This window comes from Ammodytes marinus (assembly GCF_949987685.1).
Source record: "Ammodytes marinus genome assembly, chromosome: 11".
NCBI classification, from domain to species: Eukaryota; Metazoa; Chordata; class Actinopteri; order Uranoscopiformes; family Ammodytidae; genus Ammodytes; species Ammodytes marinus.
In genome coordinates, this window is record NC_137215.1 from 18006522 (window position 1) to 18028792 (window position 22271).

At 40.7% G+C, this 22271-nt stretch overlaps 1 protein-coding gene across 4 annotated transcripts; it reads left to right on the forward strand.

Moving 5' to 3' along the window:
- Positions 1-5239: 5239 nt before the first annotated feature.
- On the forward strand, positions 5240-21778 carry fam135a (family with sequence similarity 135 member A). Of its 4 annotated transcripts, none has more exons than XM_080036494.1 (21): positions 5240-5473; positions 7398-7527; positions 9188-9267; positions 9886-10049; positions 10706-10776; positions 10935-11108; positions 11311-11437; positions 12507-12660; positions 13257-13334; positions 13698-13747; positions 15743-15901; positions 16047-16120; positions 16296-16450; positions 16573-18538; positions 18651-18811; positions 18907-18998; positions 19102-19199; positions 19467-19618; positions 20028-20138; positions 20250-20363; positions 20693-21778. In XM_080036494.1, the coding sequence occupies exons 2-21, from the start codon at positions 7451-7453 to the stop codon at positions 20896-20898; spliced, it is 4263 nt and encodes a 1420-aa protein (XP_079892620.1). In that variant the 5' UTR covers positions 5240-5473; positions 7398-7450; the 3' UTR covers positions 20899-21778. The 4 variants fall into 4 exon arrangements, with proteins under 4 accessions (XP_079892620.1, XP_079892621.1, XP_079892622.1 ...); XM_080036495.1 differs by having other exon boundaries at positions 15746-15901; XM_080036496.1 differs by having other exon boundaries at positions 9910-10049.
- Positions 21779-22271: the final 493 nt, after the last annotated feature.

Genomic DNA, 22271 nt, shown 5'->3' on the forward strand with positions numbered 1-22271 from the left:
AATCTCCCCGTGGGCAGGAATGGTAAAAACTATGTCCTTTCTCTGGGATTTGATGGGTAGACGGACGGAACCCCCGACAAAACAATCCAACTGAATCCGCTTCGGCAATCTAGACCGTCCGAGGTCCCATAGCCAATCGGGGGCTCATGCATATTCATACCATGTGTGGAGGGTTTTTTAGGAGGGGAGGGGCCACGACGCAGACTCCCACCAATAGACAGGGTCAGCGGGTTATTTAACCTCTGCTATGAGCCGAGGGGATTTCATTCAAACTGCAGGCTATTTTAGATTTGTGTGACATGTTTAATATTGTTCTCTAAGCATGAATAAAAAATTTGCTTTTACTCACGCAATTTGAATGATGCCCTCTCCATTAACATAAATGTAGGCTCAGTCAGCTCATGCAATACATTATGTAACTCACGATCCAACGCCTCAAAATAATGTTTTGTGTTCACTGTGTGTCATTTGAAACTCTTCTTACCGATGTCCTGGCTTGGAGATCGAGACACGCCTCTGTTCGGGCTCGCATCACGTCGCAGTGAATCAGCATCGACTGGAGTTCAAACTTGAAAAAATAAATAAATAAATAATAATAAATAAATTAGCACAGTTTATTCATAACGGATGGGCAAAATAATGGAAAAAGTTGTGTATTAGAGCTCAGTCCACAGCTAGGCCTATATATCGCCACTGCGTCCCAAGATCAAGACGATGTTTCCATTGACATTTCAATTTAAATTGGCAATAGAGTATCCGTATATAGCCTTTATGGGAATTATATACGAAGAATAGTTTATAAACTATCCAGACTCACAACATTTTGCTACAGTTTTCCTGTTTTAGTTGAGAAACTTGATAGCTTTCCACCCGTACCCTGACTCCCTTTCCGTGAATATTGAACTGAGAGTGGGTGAATTTATATCCTACTGAGGTAGAATTTCAGAAACAGCTCTTGCTTAAACTGGAAAAGTTGTAGGCCTACTCCGTGCTGTAGGCCTATATAGGACGTACCGGAACAGCCATCGCTGGGTTGTCCCTGAGTTTTCCTATCAACGTGAAGCCATCTAGACCGACTTTTTGTCGGGGTGCGATATTCTGAGAACCGATCATGACGCAGTCCACGAAAAGGGCAACGGAAGCCCTGCTGACGTCAAGCAGGACCTTGTGCCACCGATCATCAAAAAGAAAAGCCAACGGTCTGAAGACAACAGTCCTCCTCCTCCCGGTGTCCAGCGCCGTGAAGGTAAACTCCAGGGACTTGGACTCCCCGTTGAGTAGTACGGCTAACTGCTCGTTGCCACTCACGTCCTGCATTTGCCAGATATTCCAGTTTTTCTTTAGGGTGCTGCCACTCATGCGCAGCACGGCCACAAATGCAAAATCCTCTGGTAGTCCCAGGGGATACGCTGATCTGAAACACAGCGGGTGGACAGACGTGAACTTACATCTTCGACTAAAAAGTAATGTTCCAATAAGGATGTATAATGACCGTGATACTTTAGTGTATAGCCTGCTGAACATCCATTGTATCATCCCACTGCTTATTTATATTGGTCAAATTATATAGTTTATCATTTAAAAAAAAATCGAAATCGAAGTGCAATATCCTTTGATGTTGTAGTATAGAAAGGACTGTGATAGTGCAGATAAAGATAAGGTCAGACTCTTATTAATATTCAGGACCATGGACAGGGTAAAATGCGCTATCCAAGCCCAACCACTAGGGGTCAGTGTCCCCCCATACAACTCCATTTGAATGCCGTTGCAGCTTACCTTGTGTTGATTCTGAAGTTGAACGCTGGGCCTATTTGATAGGCAACGTGCTGAGGAGATGATCCAGAAACCTTTTTCACGGTGCCCCTTCTTGCCAGCTCAGCAATGTGGAACTGAGACATAATATAAAACCCTAAAGGCGCAGAGAGAACCAAAGGGGTTAGGTGCAAAGATCCTCTTAGAAGTAATGTAAGAGCTTGGGTGTATTTTATTAGTTTGGTATTATAGTGGTTAAGTCTTGGTTTACAAAGTGTTCAGTTTCTAAAACACACAGCACTTATTTCACTACTGTGATATACTTACATAGGGGTGGGTTAGGGGCTTATATATACTGTATACAGTATAGTTCAAGATCAAGTAAGTCACATTTAAAAACAACCACTATTGAACAAAACAAAATGGATAAAATACAGCCAGAATACATGTGGGTCTTAAGGAGGACTTGAACGTTTCAGTGGTCTTGGCAGTTCTTATATGATAGGGTATATTATTCCAATGATTTGGAGCCACAACTGCAAAGGCTCTGTCACCTTTATTTTTTAATCCGAATCTAGGAACATCGAGGAGCACCTGATTGGATGACATAAGTCCAGTGTGAATATGTAGGAGCTCAATAAATAAGAAGGCATCAGCCCATTTATAACCTTGAAATGCAAGCAATACCATCTTAAAATCAATCCTAATATATTAACTTAAACAGAATCTATATTATGTATGTTATTTTTGTTGTTTCTTTTACACAAGACAAAGGCAGGGGAAATAAATGTCAAAACAAATAAGAAAAACAAAGTGTGCTTAGTTTTTTGTGAATCCACCTGGGAAATGATCCTCCCCAACGTTGATCTGAGGGCACACAGACTGCTGCTGCTCCCCATGAATACCAACTTGAGAGGAAAATCTCACAGCTGCAAGATGGAAACAGAAAGCAGCCGGTTAGTTGTCAAAAAGTGTGTGTGTGTGTGTGTGTGTGTGTGTGTGTGTGTGTGTGTGTGTGTGTGTGTGTGTGTGTGTGTGTGTGTGTGTGTGTGTGTGTGTGTGTGTGTGTGTGTGTGTGTGTGTGTGTGAGAGAGTGTGAGAGAGAGTGTGTGTGTGTGTGTGTGTGTGTGTGTGTGTGTGTGTGTGTGTGCGTGCGTGCGTGCGTGTGTGTTCGTTGTGGGGAGGGAATACAAGCTCTGTGTTTGAGAAGCTGCACCACTGCCTTGAATAAATATTAGGCCATCTCTGGGTGTTTGTGGCTTCCTCTTTAACACTTAACTTCTATATTTTGCTGTTCTCTCACATCTGGACAGAGAAGTTAAAGGTCTTTATCAAGTTTGAAGAAATGGTTCACATACCAAATGGAGGATCTTTTTTTTTTGCTGGGCTGGGTGCCAGCATTGTTGTTTTACATCTGACACTGTTCAGATGTATGACTCACGGTTGATACTGCCATATTATACTATGATTCTTTGTCTGTATCCTGTTTATCAGTGCATTTTGTTCACGTACTTGGTGCACAGTTTAACCTATATACAGGCACACAGATAGTTCCCTAACCCAGCAATGATAGGGTTAGGGATACACAGACCCACACAGGGTACAAGTCATAAAATAAAGATAAGAGCAGCATGTTTCTATCGTATTAATGAATATCAATTAGTAGCTATTTGTCAGCTATGAAAGAGATCTGCAACATGAGCAGCTAATTTAGGACCATACAACATTACTGCATATGTGGTAAATAACATTTCCACAATTATTAAATGTGTCCAAAATCTGTGTGGAAAATCTACCACGGCAAAAGCAAATCACAGAGAAACTGCTGCAAAACAGCCAGTGGAGATATAATGTACATGTATATGTAGTGGGGAGATACTTAGAATTGGCCTGTGAGCGTTTATGACTCAACTTTGCAGCAATTCACTGCACAAGTAATTACATTTTGAAGTGTGTGTTTCCTTTATCGTCATCATCTCAACAATTGCATCTTGCAGTGCAGCAAACTACTTACTCTGAGAATGAAGGCCTGTGCACAGGCATTGTGGGATCACATAGCAGCAGCACAGTGAGTACAGAAGGATATTTCTGGAATGCAGTCAGAAAGGAAAACTTAACATGCGTTCTGAGTGAGAAGAACTGTATCTGTTTGCATAGTGGCTGCCATTGTAGAATTAAAACTGCCCGACAGTATAAGCATGGATTACATTTCACATTACTCACATGGTCACTATTAAGTAAATTGTTTACCTTTTGACTCCACCCATGTCATAGCTTGATCTAAAAAAAAACTTGCTGCTGGATATAGGCTTCCAGGAGAGCACAAGAGCTTGGATAGTGGCTCGCTCAGCACGAGTGAAACACTTCAGATCACAGTGAAGAGTCTCTTATAGTCCAGACTGATGTCATTTATTTGGGGGAGTGAGTCAATAGTACCCACAGTGTCAACTGTATGTTCCACTGCTGCACCCACCTTGGGTTAGATGTTAATAGTTCCTTAATCACACAATCACAATATCAATTTTTTCTAGTTCTATACCTGCATGACTGTGTATCAAGTAAAACTAAGGAAAGAAGCTTTGAAAAAGATAATATTACCCTGAGGAGGCTCCCAGCCCCCACTCCTCCAGCACTGTAGGATCTACATTCTCTGTGATCTCTATGGTTGCACTGTGTTCAGAGAGCATTGTTTCCAGTGCAGTCCAAACTGGAAATCAAGAGACGCTGACTAAGAGGCAATTGAAGCTGTGTTTGCTGTGTCAGACAAAAAAAAACTTCCTTTTTAATGAGGTACTTCCTAAAATAAGGTACTTGCATTATAGTGATAACGTCCAGACCCCATTGAAATGCCCTGTGTTTCTTAGAATGACGCCCAGCTTTCATTACTTTTTCACAGGAAATTTGTTTTGAGAATTAGTGTAGGGAAATAAGAAATTAAACTGCTGATTGCACTCCCCCTCATTTCCTCCCCATATCCTGCAATTTTTTACATGTTTATTTTGAAGTGATAGCTATTTTAAAAAAAAGTCAACTGGAATTAGTCCAAGTACTTTGAGAAAGCCTCACCAGAAATGCCAGAGGCCAAACTTGTTTGACAGTGTGATTGTGATAGGCTATATCAATAGCTTAACAATAATAATAAAATAATAATAATAATGATGGTAATAATAATACAAATTACTTTATATTATTATTATTATTATTATTATTATTATTATTATTATTATTATTATTATTATTATTATTATTATTATTATTATTATTATTATTATTATTATTATTATTATTATTATTATTATTATTATTATTATTATTATTATTATTATTATTATTATATAACTTACCATGTTTCCAAACAGTCAATGTTCCATTTACAAGTTGCAAACTTTCACGTGGCGTCAACTGCGCCTCTGATATGTGCAGTAACGCGCAGTTAAATGTGCGTAGGGGTACGCAGGTTGAGTTGAGCACATAGGTTGAGAAGCGCCTGCTGTCAGCGCTTCAGATTGGCTAGCCAACAGCACTGTCAGAGAGATACATGGTCAGTTTAGTCTACATACTCTTTAAAGCAGCTTATTCAATAGCAATACACAGACCTGGACTCTGGAATAGACAGCATATAGGTGTTTTCTGTCAGCACATCGCTGCGAAAGGACGAGGGGAGGACTACAATTGGAGCTAACGTTGGTTAGCTGGCTAATGTTAGCTTGCCAACGCAATGGTGAGTAGCTAGCGTTAGCTTGCCAGCGCGGCTAATCGGAGACCCGATGGCAACTGCTCGGTGGGTGGCTAACGTTGCGCTAACAGTTACCATTAGCTCACTAGATATGAAGTGGGAATTGTTTTGTTGTTGTTCTTTTCTCAAGTATGTGTTGTTGCGCATTTGCCGAGTCGCCCCTAACCTTTATGTGGGCCGACAGCAAAATGTTGTCTTTTTAGTTTCCCACCTGTAACCCCAAGGATACCACTGCCGAGATTCTGCCAGCAGCTAGGGATCCGTGGGCTACCACCTCCCTCACTCATTCAAGCAATAGCATCAACACATTATAGTTAAGTTATAACTAGTTGTCTCAAAACTGGTCTGTATCAGTTTGGGGTTTTAGCTGTTGATATAACGGTTGCCCCTTTTGAATAAGAAACCCTAAGTGTGTGTGTGTGTGTGTGTGTGTGTGTGTGTGTGTGTGTGTGTGTGTGTGTGTGTGTGTGTGTGTGTGTGTGTGTGTGTGTGTGTGTGTGTGTGTGTGTGTGTGTGTGTGTGTGTGTGTGTGTGTGTGTGTGTGTGTGTGTGTGTGTGTGTGTGTCTCTCGATGCCTGTAAAGGCATTTTTCATATATTTAATGAGAGTAAAGATAGATGTTTTATTTGACTGTCGCCGAGCTGAGTTATTGACTTGAATTGCCATAGTGCCAGTAATATTTTTATTTTCCTGCAATTCCCCTTGTCAATAGTTTGGAAAGGTTAACGTGATGTTTAGCTGTGTTTTTTGTTCCCAAATCAAAATGTAGAATTCATTGGAAGGTTATGTGACGAGACTTTTCCACGGATAGTCGTCCGCTGCAGCCAGCTCACACTGACAGGCTATTTGGTTTAATGGCACCAACCTTTAAGCATTCCCGTTCACGCCTTATATAAACTTTTTATGTTGTCTATTATATCTTCAGACAATGGTCACTGCTTGAGATTAAACCTGATAAACCAATTGCTCTGACCAACCTTTAACATAATCTACCACACTGGATATTTGATATTAAACCTACATTTGCTCTTGATACTCACTTTAGTCACTGTTCATGTAGGTTTTCTGTGTCATTCCTAGTGCGATTGGTTTTTAACTGACCTTTACAGAATCACTTCTTCCAGGAAGGGAGGCATATTTGGATATAAACAGTACCTGGCTGGTACTCTGGGTCAACCAGCTCAAACTCAGGGTGACAGTTTGTGTCTCATATTGGTTTTCTTTTCACTGGCATGGACACAATGCCATGTTGTCTCCCACTGAATGATTTATTCATTTCATACATGACTAATTTAGAGAGTGTCTGTGGGATTGTGTATGCCAGTTGGATTTTGTCTCTGCTACAGTACAGTCTAAAACAACTATATGACCCTTTTCATTAATGAGGTCTAAATAAATCAGGGGCTAAAAAAAAGCTTGCATTAAATGACAAGGCAAGTGTGTCTGTGTTTATTTCTAGCACGACTAGATTGGTGATATTGTATTTCAGGCCTATTTTTGCAATGTTATTCATAGTCATTTTCCCTTAGCCTGTCTTAATGCTAGTAACTGCCATAATTGTCTAGAGTGTTAACCAATTAGGCTTAGAGTACAGAATGCATATTATACCAAATGAAGCCCCCATGCCCTAGAAATAATTTCCCCTAAAAAGTTGACCATCACTGTCCTACAGCCAACATACTCTTAAACTCAATCCTGTGACTCTTATAGGGCAACTACTAAATCTGATTTATTTTAATGTGTCTCTTGGAATCGTTTTAGCACACAAGTTCTGGTCTGTTATCTACTAGTATGTCTACTGGAAGTGGAAATCCTGTATTTTAACCAAGTGAAAAGAAAGTTAAAAAGATTATTTAAAAAAAAAAAGAATTGTTTAGCTGAAAGGACTCATTATTACTTTCCCTTGTAGGCCGTCAGGTGTATCCCAGATGATGTAAGGCAACTCTGCCTGTAGAGACCAAGATGACTGAAGTCCAGGCCACAGTGGAGTTCTCTGTGGAGCTCCACAAGTTCTACAATGTGGACCTGTTCCAAAGAGGGTGAGTTTTTCCTCAGCATCTTTACGTAACTATTATTCTGTTTCCTTTTTTTTTGCCATACGTTTCCAACAGGTGGCAATGCTTTGCCAAATAAATGTGTTATCGAGCATATATTAGAGACCGTGCTGCTAATTAAGAAGTAGTCAGCTGTGATGGCAGCTATGGTAGTAGCGACACAGGGATGTTTATAAGCGGGGCCCGGCCAATCTGTGACAGTTAGCGATCTTAGACCTTCTCTTCTTTTTATGGATCGAATATGCCTAAAGGCGCCTGAGTAATGAGTATACAATGTTGAGTATACAATGTAATGATGATGATGGTTGGTTCTCTAACATGACACAGTTCATTTCGGAGGTAAAGATTGGTGAGTAAATGTTTAAAGTGACTGCGTCCACATTTGAAAAAAATAAAGATTTCAAAGAAAAGGTGATTTTTTTTTAATGAAAGTTGTTCCAACTTCAGTGAAGTACTGTATGCAAATTGGCTGAGATATTTAATTTATATTTTGTCTCTTGATTATCATTATGCTGCAGGAATAGTAGATGTGTTCTTTTGAAATGGATGTCTTAGGAAGCAAAACATGAATAACCAAGCACAACTAATGGTGCTCTTGCTCTTGTGATAATAATAATTGACTCAGATTAGCCAGTCCACCTTATTCAGAACATTGTTTTGAAACACGTAATATTTATTGTACAGCAAAAGGTGTGTTATGAAAAGTACAGATTATACAGTTTTGTTATAATCATGATTCAAATAAATTCTGTCAGTGCAGGAATGCATATTAAAACAAATACCCATATAGTAGTTACAGCTTCAAAAAATTATGTCAGACTTTTTTTCTTTGATGGCTCTGAGCTGCCATTCCAGCGTAGCATACGGTAGCATATTGCACTAAATAATCCATGTTGCTGTCTCTTACGGGCTTTGACGGTCTTCAACAGGAAACATGCTACAGACAAGATTTCCTTCTTACTGATATATGTCTGATTGTAGATCTGTGTTTTATGGTTTTCCTCTCATACTGCCAATTAGGACATTTGCACCCTTTCAAATATGTGTTATGATTTTTTATTCAACATGGCCCAACACAGTGTTTCTATGTTTCACGGAAAAACTAAGGATAAACGATGGCTGTCATTGTTCAAAGTTATTTTATTTGTCATAGGCACAACAATTACTGAAGCTTTTGCTGGCAATTACGTTTCTCAGACTCCCTCAACAATATATGCAATATAATACTGCTGTTGAAGAAGGGCCATTGTGTTGCCGTCTTAGTCATGATGTTGGTATTGTGTGTCCAGGTCACGACCTCTCTGATGTGAACCCCAAAGAACCTGAAATTGCTGAATCTACTTTTTTTTTTTTTTTTTTTTTTTTTTTTTAACAGCAGCAGTGTGTGGTGATATTTGACTTTGCTGTGATAAAACTCCTGCTCTGTGCTCCCAGCTCATCAGAGCTTAGGTTTACCACATGAGTGACTGCAAAAGAAAGTGCTCATTAACAATTTAGCAGGGGTGTAGTGTCATTTTACCAGTAGTGGCACGTTGTGGCTGACCTGTGCGGTTTGTTCCCATTTCACAGAGTCTCTAATGGTGCTCCAGACCAAGCCAGTAGTGGGAGTTTCATTACATTGCTAAAATTGCGTCTGCATTTTCAGATTTTACCAGATTCGAGCCGGTCTGAAGGTGCCGCCTCGGGTCCCACACAAAATTGAGACCAGTCTTCTTCACCCAGGAGGTAAAAACTATTTTAATCTATAATATTTAATGTTTTCGTATGTAATCTTTTTAAACACAACATTGTAGCTACTTTGCTTTTCTGTACTTTCAAAGGATTTAGTGTGGATCCAATTGGTTAAGTCTGCTCCTTCCCCTAAATTCCCCAATAAAAGCGATTAAAAGCTTGACCATATTTTATTTGAATTTCATTTCAGCTCTGATATTACTGCTGTTTCAGGGGAAATTGTAATTGCAGATTTGGTTAATTTATTTTAATCTTAGGAGGCAGTTGGTGGGGCACATGCTTATCTCACACTCAAACAAGATCACAGGATTCCATTGCACTTTCATCTTCAATGGTCTGAATTCATCTTTCAGACCAAATAAGAAATACCTTGTCAGATAATTCCATGCACAGGTTGTACGAATACCATTTCCTCTGTAGGGTGGCTTATTTATTATCTTATTTGTTTTTTGGATTTGTGAAATCCATTTAGATTTCTCTCCATCTCTGAACTGTCTGGCATGTGTTACAACACCAGGCCTCTTAATGGTTCTGTGCCTGGTCACATCGCCAGATTATGTGTGTTGCCGTTTGCTATAATCTTTTGATTTGTTATTTGACATAAAAACCCAGTTAATCCTGGTGTTTTTGGTCTAGGCTCTGATCTGGCGTTCCCTGCTTCAGTCCAAGATGAAGTCATCTGCAGCAAAACGTTCCAAATCCTGTACAAGAATGAAGAGGTTGTAGTCAACGACGTCCTCCTCTTTAAAGTCATGATGCTGCTGGACGAGAAGAAGGTAAGTTTAAGAAAAATTTATTTTGTATTTGTTTTTTGCCCCTGTCCCTGATCCAAGATATTCATTATTGTTTGTTTAAAATGTGACAGTCCCGTCCTTTATATTTTTCTATACATGATGTGAAATGTAGACCAATGAAATGAATTTGTTTGACAGTGGATTGTCGCCTGCATCATAGGTTTTCTTCAATTGTTTTCTATTGTCTTTTGTTTCTGTCCTATAAAGTGTTTTATGTCAAATCCATGGATAAAGATTTGGTATTTTTTTTGTCACAGGATTATTGAGATAATGAAAACAATTTAGAAGTTCAGATGCAAATGCAGCACATTAGAAGTACCATGCACCTGAAAAATGCAACTAAAATGGAGAAAAAGTGCTTTTATGATTGACCAGAAGCTGTGTAGCTGTCGGAATGAATATACAGAGGTTCAACTGTATAAATCGGAGTGATTTTGATTGCTTGTGTGTCCTTAGGGCAGCAAATTACAACAACCAAATACTTTACGCTGTGTCAGGCTTATGAGGGCTGATGACATCCAAAAAAACACATACCTTGTTTGGTGTAATGCATATCTTGCGGATCGACCTTGGACATGTCTTGCTTTTACACACAGGCACTATGTTTGACTGTCTCCACTGTTTTTCAATACCAACAGGTGGAAGAGACTCTCCATGACATGGATTTCCAGCTCTCCTTGGATTTATATTTCACAGATGGCGATTACTCGTAGGTGTTGCAACATTTTAACTGCATGTTCTTGTGTTGTTGCTTGTGATTTCATGATATTTGCATCTCTTGTGCGAATTCTCAAAAATAAGTTCCCCTTGCTATTTCAATAAAAGTAAACTTTTTTACGCTTTATCTTCCTTATTTGATTTCGACAGGCCAGATGATCCGAGCGCTCTACAGAATATCAGTGGCCGCACACTTCGTTTGCACTTTAGCCTTCAGCGAGGCATCCACCAACACGTCAATGTCATGTTTGACTACTTTCACCTGTCGGTCGTCTCTGTAGCAGTCCATGCCTCCCTAGTGGCCCTACATCAACCCCTTATCAGGTCAGACATTTCTTGCACTGAACATAGTTATACATTTATACCCAGAGATTGTCATGCTATTTACTTTTTAAGTTTGCAGTAAATTCAAACCCTGACCAAACAAATTCAACATTACAGTTGAAGGAAGCCACATAGCTGTTGAATCACTGAATAAATAAACTGTTCCGATAATAAGCTGAGTTTGGTTTTTGTGTTTACCTAGTTTACCTCGACCGGTGAAAACCACATGGCTCAACCGCAACGCTCCACCACAGAGCAAAGACTCCGTCATCCCACCTCTGGAGAATGTCGTGTTCGGCAGCAGTTATGTCAAGCAAGTATCAACAGATGTAAGTAACTTTCTAGACAGAATAATGTATTTTAGATGAATCCATTTTTCTTTCTTTTTGTTTGTTGATGCTACTAACCCTCTTGGCTGTTTAAAAAAATTCTGCAAGATGCCACCATCATATCATTTTTCAGGTTTTGCGTCATTAAACAATAGGCTGAAGTAAGCACAGGATCAAAAAGTAGATGACTGGCATGAACCTAAATAATAACTCAAGATTGTCTGTCTTAGGGTGAAATAAAACTGCATAAAAAGAGCTTGTAAATGTATTGTTTAAGCAAGGCTGCATGCAGCACCACAGGCTTTGATTATTACATGGACATCATGGCTGTGGACTCTTAAATGGATTTGACAGATCTACGCCTCAGGTAGAATGTTGTGTTACATACACTGTGATATGTGTCAGGCTGTTGACAGATGGCAGAAGAAGTCTCATTTGGCCAGGAGTAACTTGATTCTCCTGACAGAAAGGTGGCTCGCTGAAGCTGCCCTGGAATGTAGCCTTGTGAATGTACTAGAGTAATTCAGGCAGAACAGAGGCATTGTTCCTCACCACTCCTTAATGCTTCGCTAATGGGCAACATGGGAATAACAACACACCGACCACTATTCATTTCAAGAAGGCGGGTGTCTGTTGAAGTTTAAAACTATTGGATCTGCCCAGTGCCACTCTGGATCTGCCAACCAATCGCATAACGTTTGGTAGTGGCGTATGTCCTGACTACAACTGAAACTGGCGCACGTCATTGTTCTCAGCCACTCCCTCTGTTCGCTGATTGGACCGCCAAAAATCTGGCGTAGAAAACCCACTAATATACCGCAGGCCCAGACTGACTACTGAAGGGAAATGAAATTGAGCGGAGGTACGTAGGCGGGCGGTGCCAGGCTAAGGCATCTAAATATCAATGCTAAACTAATCAACAAAAACATTTTTAAAAGTCTTTTTTTATTTCGTGACCTACATAACGAAAGATGTTTGCCAAAAATCGATATTTGGAGGGAGAAGAAAAAGTGTGTTTCAAGAATGAAGTAACCTCTACCCTCTTTACTGTGTCCCTTGTGATCCTCAGGGCAGATCATTCCTGGTATCTGACAACTGTCTGCAGCATGCCTTTGGTCTGCACCATAGCCTCTGCTCCAATCTCCTGCTAGCCTACCAGGGCCTCTTTGACTACTTCACCTCTATAACCAAGGACCTGCCCTCCTCCCATCGTATGGAACTAGGTATACTGCATTGTGGCTTCACATCAACTAATGTTAAAGTGTTGAACAGCAACAGGTTGTAAAGCATGACATTTTAAATCCCAGATTATTCGATTTATGGCTCTGAGAACACAGTTTTTTTTTTAAAGCTCTCAAGCACTGAGAAGAAGCATGTATTCACAATGTTTTACATTACAATACTTTGATTAATTTTTCACTTTGGATGGATTTTCATTGTTTTGTCTTTTCAGCATCTGTGTTTTTTGCATATTGCAAGTTTGTTGTATTCCCATTTCATAATACCTGATCCCTTCACATCGACTGTTGTACGCTTTTAAAACAGACTACACAATCAATAACCCGCTCAGTTAATTCAGTGATCCAACTGTGGTTACGAATCTTAGTTAATTCTTTCTACTTACAAAATCATACTTACATTCATTACACAAGTCTATTAACCAGTAGACTAAAGCCAAATTGTAAAATCGTCCAAACATAACTAATTTTTGTAACTATGCCTCACTGAATCTAATTCTGTCTCAAGTGGAGATATTAACCCATTGCAGAGGACCAAATAATAAAAAGGTTAAACATGCCTATATGTGCAATCTTACTAGCCAAGTCCAGCATGCAAGTCCTATATGAGAGAGTACTCAGAAGACCCTATCCCCGAAGTCAAAGGCACGTCTACATAGGTATGTCCCGACCCTCACAGTATCTCAGATCCAACTGCCTTTCTCTCCCTTTCCCTCTTCACTTCATTTTTCTTCTCATAGAATACAACGTGTCCTCTCTATGTCCCACTTTCCGAAGACAATTTACTTAAACTACTGTTAATCATCTTTTTACAACTGTGTACACATTCTCAATCTTCCTTTCCTTCTTTATAATGAGGCCTGCCTTGGTCAACGAGTCATTAAACAGTCTTTTCTGACACTGGTTCTTTCTTACACCACTTCCTTATTCAGCCTGTATTACAGGATCTTCTAAAAACCTTCTGTGTTAATCATTATAAAAAGTGATTTTTTTTTTTTAACCCAGTTCCTCTGCCTCCTCAGAACAACTGGACTTAGAGGCCCGTCTTGCAGAGTTATGTGAACAAGTCAAGGTAAGACCTGCTGAGTGCTGCTATGTTCTGTCTCTGATAATTGTTCTACTTAAAGCAATGATTCAAAACATTTATAGGAAGCAAGTCTTGTACATCATCGAGTTGGTGTTTAGTTTATTGGGCAGGAGGAGTTGACTGGAAATATGCCAGGGGGCCATATAGACATTGTTGGTGAATTGAGACTCTCTCCTTGGATGATTGTGCCACTTTGACTGGAGGGCATGCGTGTAAGGTTATGATTCATTGGAAGTTTACAATCATGTTGGCTGGAGTGTGTACAGTCATCCGTAATCTCCGATCTTGTTCTTTGATGGCCGTGTGTGTGTGTGTGTGTGTGTGTGTGTGTGTGTGTGTGTGTGTGTGTGTGTGTGTGTGTGTGTGTGTGTGTGTGTGTGTGTGTGTGTGTGTGTGTGTGTGTGTGTGTGTGTGTGTGTGTGTGTGTGTGTGTGTGTGTGTGTGTGTGTGTGTGTGTGTGTGTGTGTGTGTGTGTGTGTGTGTGTGTGTGTGTGTGTGTGTGTGTGTGTGTGTGTGTGTGTGGAGCATGGACCTATTAAGGAAGTGGAGTGACCATAGTGACTAACTATGATTGACGGATGGTAACTCCTATCATGTGAGCTTTGACGGTCATTTGGCCAATCAGATCCAGTATTTGTCATTGAGGGGCGGTGTCAGTCAGCCAGAGCCTCTGCAGGGAAGTTTACTTTTATTGCTCTCCGAGTTATCGGAGCGTCCAAGTCATGGTTCAAGTAGCCGCAGCATTATTATTTTACCGTGTTAATGTGCCCACTAAGTTTATGTGAATCACTTTTAGAAATAAATTCACGGAGTTTGCCAACCGTTGTTTACGGCCGTTTGCATTGATGTATGCGCGCACTGATTAATGGCTGCGATTTGCGGATTGTCACTGCAGAATAACCCCAAGTTAATGATGTGCTTTAGGCTATTGCTGTTTTCACGGTTTCTGAATGGTGCATGGTGTTCTGACCGGCACACCTGAGGTGAATGTAGTGCTCATAGCAGATCAGCGCCGAAACAACACACTCACCTGTTTCTTCCACCATCGTCATATTTTGCACCGTTATGTTCCAGCCTTCCGCGACTCAGGTGTGTGTGTGTGTTTGTGTGTGTGTGTGCGTGCGTCCGTCAACACAAGAGAGAGTGTATTTTTATGTGTTTGTTTGATGGTTGTGTAGCAAAGATAATGCAAATCCTGTTTGCCACAATAAAAATAGTTTATTGTAAGGGAACAGTGGGATTGATTTGAGGTTCCATGTTATTTTCTGTCTTATTTAATGCTGGTTTTTGCCAGCCTTTTTTACCGTTTTTCTAAGCTAGTTTTTAACGTTTTTCTTGATAAATACCTACATACTTTGAATGGGAAAAGTCAAGAAGGTTGGCTGACTAACTTGTTTTGCTCATTTTACTCATCTGAATTATTCACCTGATAAAATAAAAGTTTTCTTTGTCCTTAATTCTCTTCACCAGAATACACCAAATTGCTTCTCTTACATGTTCAAATCACAAAAAAAAATCTTCTGGGGGGGGGGGGAAGCCCCCAGACACCCCTACAGGGGTTTGTTTTCGGACAACTCGCCTTTTTCATGGCTTATGAGTTTGCATGCCTGAAAATGGATTTCTTTCTTTTTGAAAACTTGGCATTGCAAATTCAAGAAGCTTTATGGCAATGCAGAGAAGTCACTCAAACACTCATAGTATATTTATGTTGACTGAACAATTTACGGTTTTTAAAATAAGAAACTTTTCAAGTGGTATCTTAGTCCAAGTGAAATATGATTAAAATATATGCCAATATTCGTTGTGTCAAATCATCAGTTGACAATCAGCAAACATTACAATATATTTTACTGTATTTGACTTACTATGCAATGTCCTGTTGCATAGAACTGCATGCCATTTCTTCCTTTCTTTTGATGTCATGGTGAAACTGGCTCACTTGATCCCTCTGGTGGTTGACTGGTGTCTTTTGACGTTCAGCAGAAAGCGGAGTCCCCTGACGAGCTGGCAGAACTGGTAAACATGAACCTGGCTCAGCTGTGCTCTCTGCTCATGGCACTCTGGGGACAGTTCCTAGAGGTAGTGTCCCTGCAGGAGCATGTTGCTGCCCTACTCGCTATGGAGCATCATACACTAAGAGTGAGTTCAACTTCCTATGTTATCTACATATTTTGATAGCTGAGTAGGTGTCTTTGAATGACACAATGTATGTCTTGCTCTGACAACCTCTGACCAGTCTTGTTGACTGAATCTGAATCTACTATGTAATATGCTGTTATTACAGGTGAGGCGGTTTGCTGAGGCTTTCTTTTGTCTCGAACATCCAAGACAATCTGCTCTGGCCTATCAGGAACTACAGTAAGTTGTAGTGGAATGTACGTTTTTGATTGTGAAATATATTGTCGTTGTTATCACGTCTGAGCATGTCCTTGCTTGTCTGAAAAACTATAGCCCAGGTATGGAAAACCCTGATTCTTAGTTTTATTCTCACTCACTGACTTAATGTCTCCTTTCCTCCCTCCCCCTCCACCAGTGCCCACAGCCACCAGCAGATGACTAATGCTATCAAAAGCTCCAGCTACTTCATGTCTTTACCTCCACTGCCAGTGGAATGTGCAGACCTGGATGGTGATGTTAGCTCCCTGCCTATCATCTTTGAGGATAGATACTTGGATTCCATTACTGAGGGTCAGTAGCAAAGTAATGCTAAACCACTAATCATACAGTTATTAGACTAATTGACACGTTTTAAATCAAATATGTTTTTCTTTGTTGCGATTTGTATGTTCAACTTGGTTTTTATTTTGAAGATCGGGATGGACCCTGGCTGGGCATGCACAATACAAGGACTGGTTCTGGGTCCAGCAAATTGGACAAGGCCAACTCAAAGGACTGCAGTGCAGCAGCCAGCCCCGTACCGGATTTTAGGTGTGCCCCTATGGATAACACCTGGCCAGACAGCTATGACCCACCACCCAAGTCCAAAGGCAAGTCGGTCAAACTTAAGAAAAATTCAAAGACTGACAACTCCAAGAAGCTGATTCGACAGGGCTCCAAGGACTCTGTAGTTCTGGTGGGCTATAAGAACCTCAAAGCTCCTATTAGTGACACCAGCACCAAGTATAAAGAAGGGGAAGCTCCTCTAAACCAAGAAGAGGAAATAAATACCCCGCAGGGGGACTTGAATAGTCATTTAAGGACTAATGCCAACTATCTTTTTGACGGAGGTGCCACATCAGCACTTTCTGGATGCATTGCTGTTGATTCTGTTGCAGATGACAATATAACTGCTGCTGCTTGTCAAAAAGGTTTTTTCCAAAATCCTACAAAGTTGGACGCACAAAATCCTCAGGCAGGTCCTGGGGCTATTGCTACATGCAACCAACCACTTCACAAAGATGAACAAGTTGGCCACAGTGGCCAAAAGCTGCCACAATGGTCTGCTGCTGGGGTGAACCAAATTGAGGTGAAGCCAAGTAACAAGGACCCATACCAAGGGGACAAGGTAACAGTTCTGCTGCCATGTCGGACTGATGGAACACTAAGCAGTAATATTCCTGAGATTACACAGACAGTCCTCTGTGACTCCAAACAGTCTGTGGTGGACTCTGTGTTGGAAAGGCCAGGTAAAGAGGCAGCACAGCGTAGCCGGCCCTGTCTGCTCTCAGAACATGTAAAGAGTGATTGTGTCAGACTGCCAGAAGGCGTGGCCCCCAGTGCCTCATCACGCCTCTCAGACTCGGGCATTGAGAGTGAGTCCAGCTCTTTTGCCACTCAGCTTGTTCCTGGACTGCAGACGTTTGCAGTGTTAGGCGTAGCTGAATCGTGTGTTGCTGCCCCCCAGCCTGAGAGGCCCCTCCTGTGTCCTACACCAAGGCCTGTTCAGCAAAGCTCAGTGCAGAAGCCCAGTGGGGCAGCAGAAATTCTTTACCCAGAAAACACTAGTGGGGTCAGTGGTGTTCAGTCCTCTCTCACTTCCATCAACTCCTTGCCTTCAGATGATGAGGGGGAAGGTTCCTCCAGGGGCTCCTCCAGTGGAGCTGAAGTCCAAGTCAGGAAGTCCAGTGTACTGGTGCAGGAGCAGAGTGTAGTTTTCTCTGGGAACAGCACTAGCAGACCTGTCATTGACGTGGTCTGCACCGGCGACACTGCTACAGGGGATTCCCAACTTATCAAACATGTCTTTGACTTGGTAGCAGCAGACCCCAAATTATCTGGCATTGCCGAACTTGGACTAGAGGGAGTAGCAGCTGGCTCTGGGGCCGTTAAAGAATCCCGCAGTGAACCCCATACTGCCTGCCCCTCCAGTAACTCCGCCACCAGTAGCACTGACTTGGTAAAACGTGGGATGGTGGAGAACTACTTTGGCTCACGCTCTAGCACAGATGTGTCTGAGATCAGCCCTGTAGAAACATCTGCTATCACACTGGGAATCCAGACACGACCTCAGCTTCAGGATGATGAGGACGAGCCAGAGCAAGACATGATCGAGAACGGTTACTACGAGGAAGGAGACGGCTACGCTTTCGTGAACGGCGTTGCTGACGAGGAGCAAAGCGCTGTCGGGGACTCAGCTGCTCTAGAGACTAGTCTTCTCTTTGAGCAGCTCGACCTTAGCTTCCTCCACCATACAAAGGATTTCTCCAAAGCTCCCATCTGCTCCAACCCAGCCTCCAGCAGTGCCGGGTCCAGCATGGGAAGACATCCCTGTCCCTCCACCTTCCATTCCTCTAGCCTGCCGTGGTATGAATGTGCACCCACAGCACAGATGAAAGCGTGAGTCACCTTGCACAAATCCCACTTCATGTTATTCTTAGTGCAGATATTCGTCCTGACTTGCACATATTATAAACTAATATTCATCGTCTAATTCATTCAAATGATGCAGGTTCATTAAGGCCAAGGAAGAAATGAAACAGTTACGGCTACCCGGCTTCTTGTATAGTGAGGTGCCTGAGCTGGCTTCCACTGTGCCCTACTTCAGCTTGGAGGAAGATGAAAGCTGTGAAGAAGGCATTCATCTCATTGTCTGCGTCCACGGCCTGGACGGTAGGGAACCCTATGTTCCAGAGTGCATACAAAATAGTCTTTTTCTCCTTATTCAAAAAATGCATTCATTCATTTTCTCTTCTTTATTCATGCAGGTAATAGTGCAGACTTGAGACTGGTGAAGACCTATTTGGAGCTTGGACTGCCTGGTGCTCGTATAGACTTCCTAATGTCTGAGAGGAACCAGGTGAGTGAATAAGCAGACACTGCTTTTATCAGATATCAGAAGCAATGAGATGTAACACCTTTAACGTGTCGTTTCTTTTCATTGAATACTCTTTCGTCCACAGAATGACACTTTTGCTGACTTTGAGTCAATGACCGACCGGCTGCTGGATGAAATAGTCCAGTACATTCAGATATACAACCTCACAGTGTCAAAGATCAGGTAAAAAGCTCTCTTCTGCATAATGAAGTTGCAGTCAAACGTTACCTAAAGTATGTGGTCTCAACTGCATATTAAATAAATATTTAAAGCTTTAAAAAAATACTTGTTATCGTAGCAACTACCTGTAGTTCCAGTTGTCCGTATTATAAAGACCTCTTTATCACTCAGATTGCATAGGCGAAATGTCCTGTTATAATCATTTAATTTCACAAAGTGACGGAGGTGGATATACATTTTGTTGGTCTGTACATATTTTTTCATGTTCAGCTTTGTAGGTCATTCCTTGGGGAACCTCATAGTTCGATCAGTGCTGACCAGGCCCAGGTTTAAATGTTACCTGAGCAGGCTGCACACCTTTCTCTCCCTTTCTGGACCTCACCTGGGTACATTATACAACAGCTCTGCTCTGGTCAACACAGGTAAGTTTCAAAACATTAATGGTGAAGTACGGCACATTATATCACCTTTTTAAAAGTGCTACGAGGACCTTTAAAATATTTCTAAAAACAGTCTCAGCTTTCCTCTGATGATCATAAATTACATGTGGCAGCAGACGAAGCCATCATTGCTAGGAATGCATTCTTATTGCATTCATCAGATATACGCTCACCCAGGAACAACAGTTGGCGTTGTAAAAACACTACCGCTTTTGTCCAAAGGGGGTGCAAGAATGAACACAAACAGAGAGTTCCTCGTAGCACCCTTTTTAAATATTTTTGTAATGCTTCCTTCAGTCGCTATTGCTATAGGCATATTCTCTCTGTCTTACCACTTAATATAGTCACTGTGATGGAGCCTGTCAAATAACTGTTAAGTGTTTGTTCATAGGCCTATGGTTCATGCAGAAGTGGAAAAAGTCAGGGTCACTGCTGCAGCTGACGTGTCGTGATCACTCTGATCCTCGACAAACTTTCCTCTACAAGCTCAGCAAGAAATCTGGTTTGTTTCTTTCCTTTCTTTTTTACCAAACATATGTTAGTACTATGTATGTAGAATCTGGGATATGGAGTCACTCTTCAAGATAACATTTCTATTGATTATCTTTTGAAGGTTTGCAGTATTTCAAGAATGTAGTACTGGTGGGGTCACTACAGGACCGCTACGTCCCTTATCATTCTGCTCGAATAGAAATGTGCAAAACAGCATTAAAAGACAAACAAACAGGTGAGTTGCAGCAAGATTCTTAGTTGGAACACTGATGTAGCCACTAGCCTGAAGTTACTCTGTTATTTACGGTCTACAGTGCGTTTAGAGGCAGAGTGACTAAACTATTTTTGATGCTACTTTTTAAGGGTAATTGATGGGGTTCTTGCTTCTGTCCCTCCTTTAATGTGTAACTTCTGTACCTTTTGTAATTGATTTTTAAAAAAGTACAATAAGTTGACTAAATACGAATTGGCAAATGTTAAGCTTCTCAACACAACTTGAAGTTAAGAGCATTAAATGGACCAAACCTATCCCCTTTGAGACTGTTTATCTCCTGTCTTTACCAGGTCCGGTATATGCTGAGATGATTGAGAACCTGCTGCTGCCAGTACTTCAGAACAAAGACTGTAATCTAGTGCGATACGATGTCATTCATGCCCTGCCCAACACAGCCAACTCCCTTATTGGCCGGGCAGCCCACATTGCCGTCCTTGATTCGGAGATCTTCCTGGAGAAGTTCTTCCTTGTTGCAGGCCTCAAGTTCTTTCAATAGATCCATGTGGCTGGTCCAGAGGAATGTGGAGCTAATACCTCACTGTATCTAAACCTTGATCTGATTAGGATATCTTGATTTTTTTTCTTTGGTTTTTAAATGCATATAATCACTTTTCAAAGACATACAAGAAAAATCACAATTTTTATCATTTCATGTTCATACTGGTATTGCGGTGGAAATGGAGATTGCCATTTTTATTTTTCTACTGCCATTTTTAGAACATAGTTTTTGGAGGGGAAATTATTTCCCCCTCATTGTATGCTATATTTTCAGTGTTATTTATGTGTTTTGTTTTTAATATCTCCCAAGTTATTCAATCCATTTTAGATGCTGAACTGGAAATGTAGCTGCTACAAAAAATGAAATGGCTGTTTTGGTGAGCTGGCCCAAGTCAAGTCTGCACATACTGTCCTCACCAATGCAAATGTTTTTCCACCCATTTTAAGAGACACTGCATTGATTTGCACCACAATTGCATTTTACTAACGTTTGTACTGAAAACAGTCATTTGTACAAGTTACTTTTATATCAACAATTTTCCATCATTTTTAAAGGCGATGACTGCATTTGAAATAGGATTGTTGCGGCTTTAGTCTTAATATTGTGTACTGTCCCTCCCCATTGCAACATTCTGCACAGCATTTGCCCAACCTGGTGTTGGGAGAATAAAGCTTTGCCCACAAAATACTATTTTACCACACAGGGTTTTAAGCAATGATCATGATTCAGCAATAGCACATTGGTAATATGAACTTGTTTTATTGAAAGTATTTGATTGATATCGTTTGGATATTATTTGTGTTTAAACTGGGAAGTATTGCTTGGAATTAAAAAAATGTTTATTGGAAAATTGTTTGTATATCGTCATACTCTACCATTAAATATGCATAATATGAAGTTGGTTTCTTGAGTTTATTCAGGATGTGGAGGATCACATTTCATTACTGTTACGCAAGAGCTTGGTATAGTTAGTCCAGTAAAATAAAATGATAATATAATGCCTACTAATGTAATCTATAGCTGACAAATATAATGTACAAAAGTAGTGGACTTCCTGCAGTTTATAAAGAAAAAGTTAGTAATTGTTTTAAATAATTTTAGCCACTGTTGGTACTATTAACATTTGTGTTAAGTCTAGATTTTATTGACAGTGATGCACAGCTTTTCACTTGGTTGGTAGTTGGACTGGGAACCTTGTTTTCAAAGATTGTAATAAAAAATATTCAATAATAAGTTATAACCCTTTTTTGCAGTGGACCGAATGGCCCTGCAGATGGCAGTGGCTTCACTACAGGATTTAATTATATATTTAAGAACCTGCTGTAAATGTGGGGATTTGTATGAGGTGTTTTGCTTACAACAGGGCAAAG

Excerpts from the sequence above, each read along its gene's own strand:
- fam135a (XM_080036494.1), top strand. The coding sequence starts at position 7,451 with ATGACTGAAGTCCAGGCCACAGTGGAGTTCTCTGTGGAGCTCCACAAG. Across the intron at positions 11,438-12,506 it reads TCAAGCAAGTATCAACAGAT|GGCAGATCATTCCTGGTATC; the intron begins GTAAGTAACTTT and ends TGTGATCCTCAG. Across the intron at positions 18,999-19,101 it reads TAATGTCTGAGAGGAACCAG|AATGACACTTTTGCTGACTT; the intron begins GTGAGTGAATAA and ends TTTCGTCCACAG.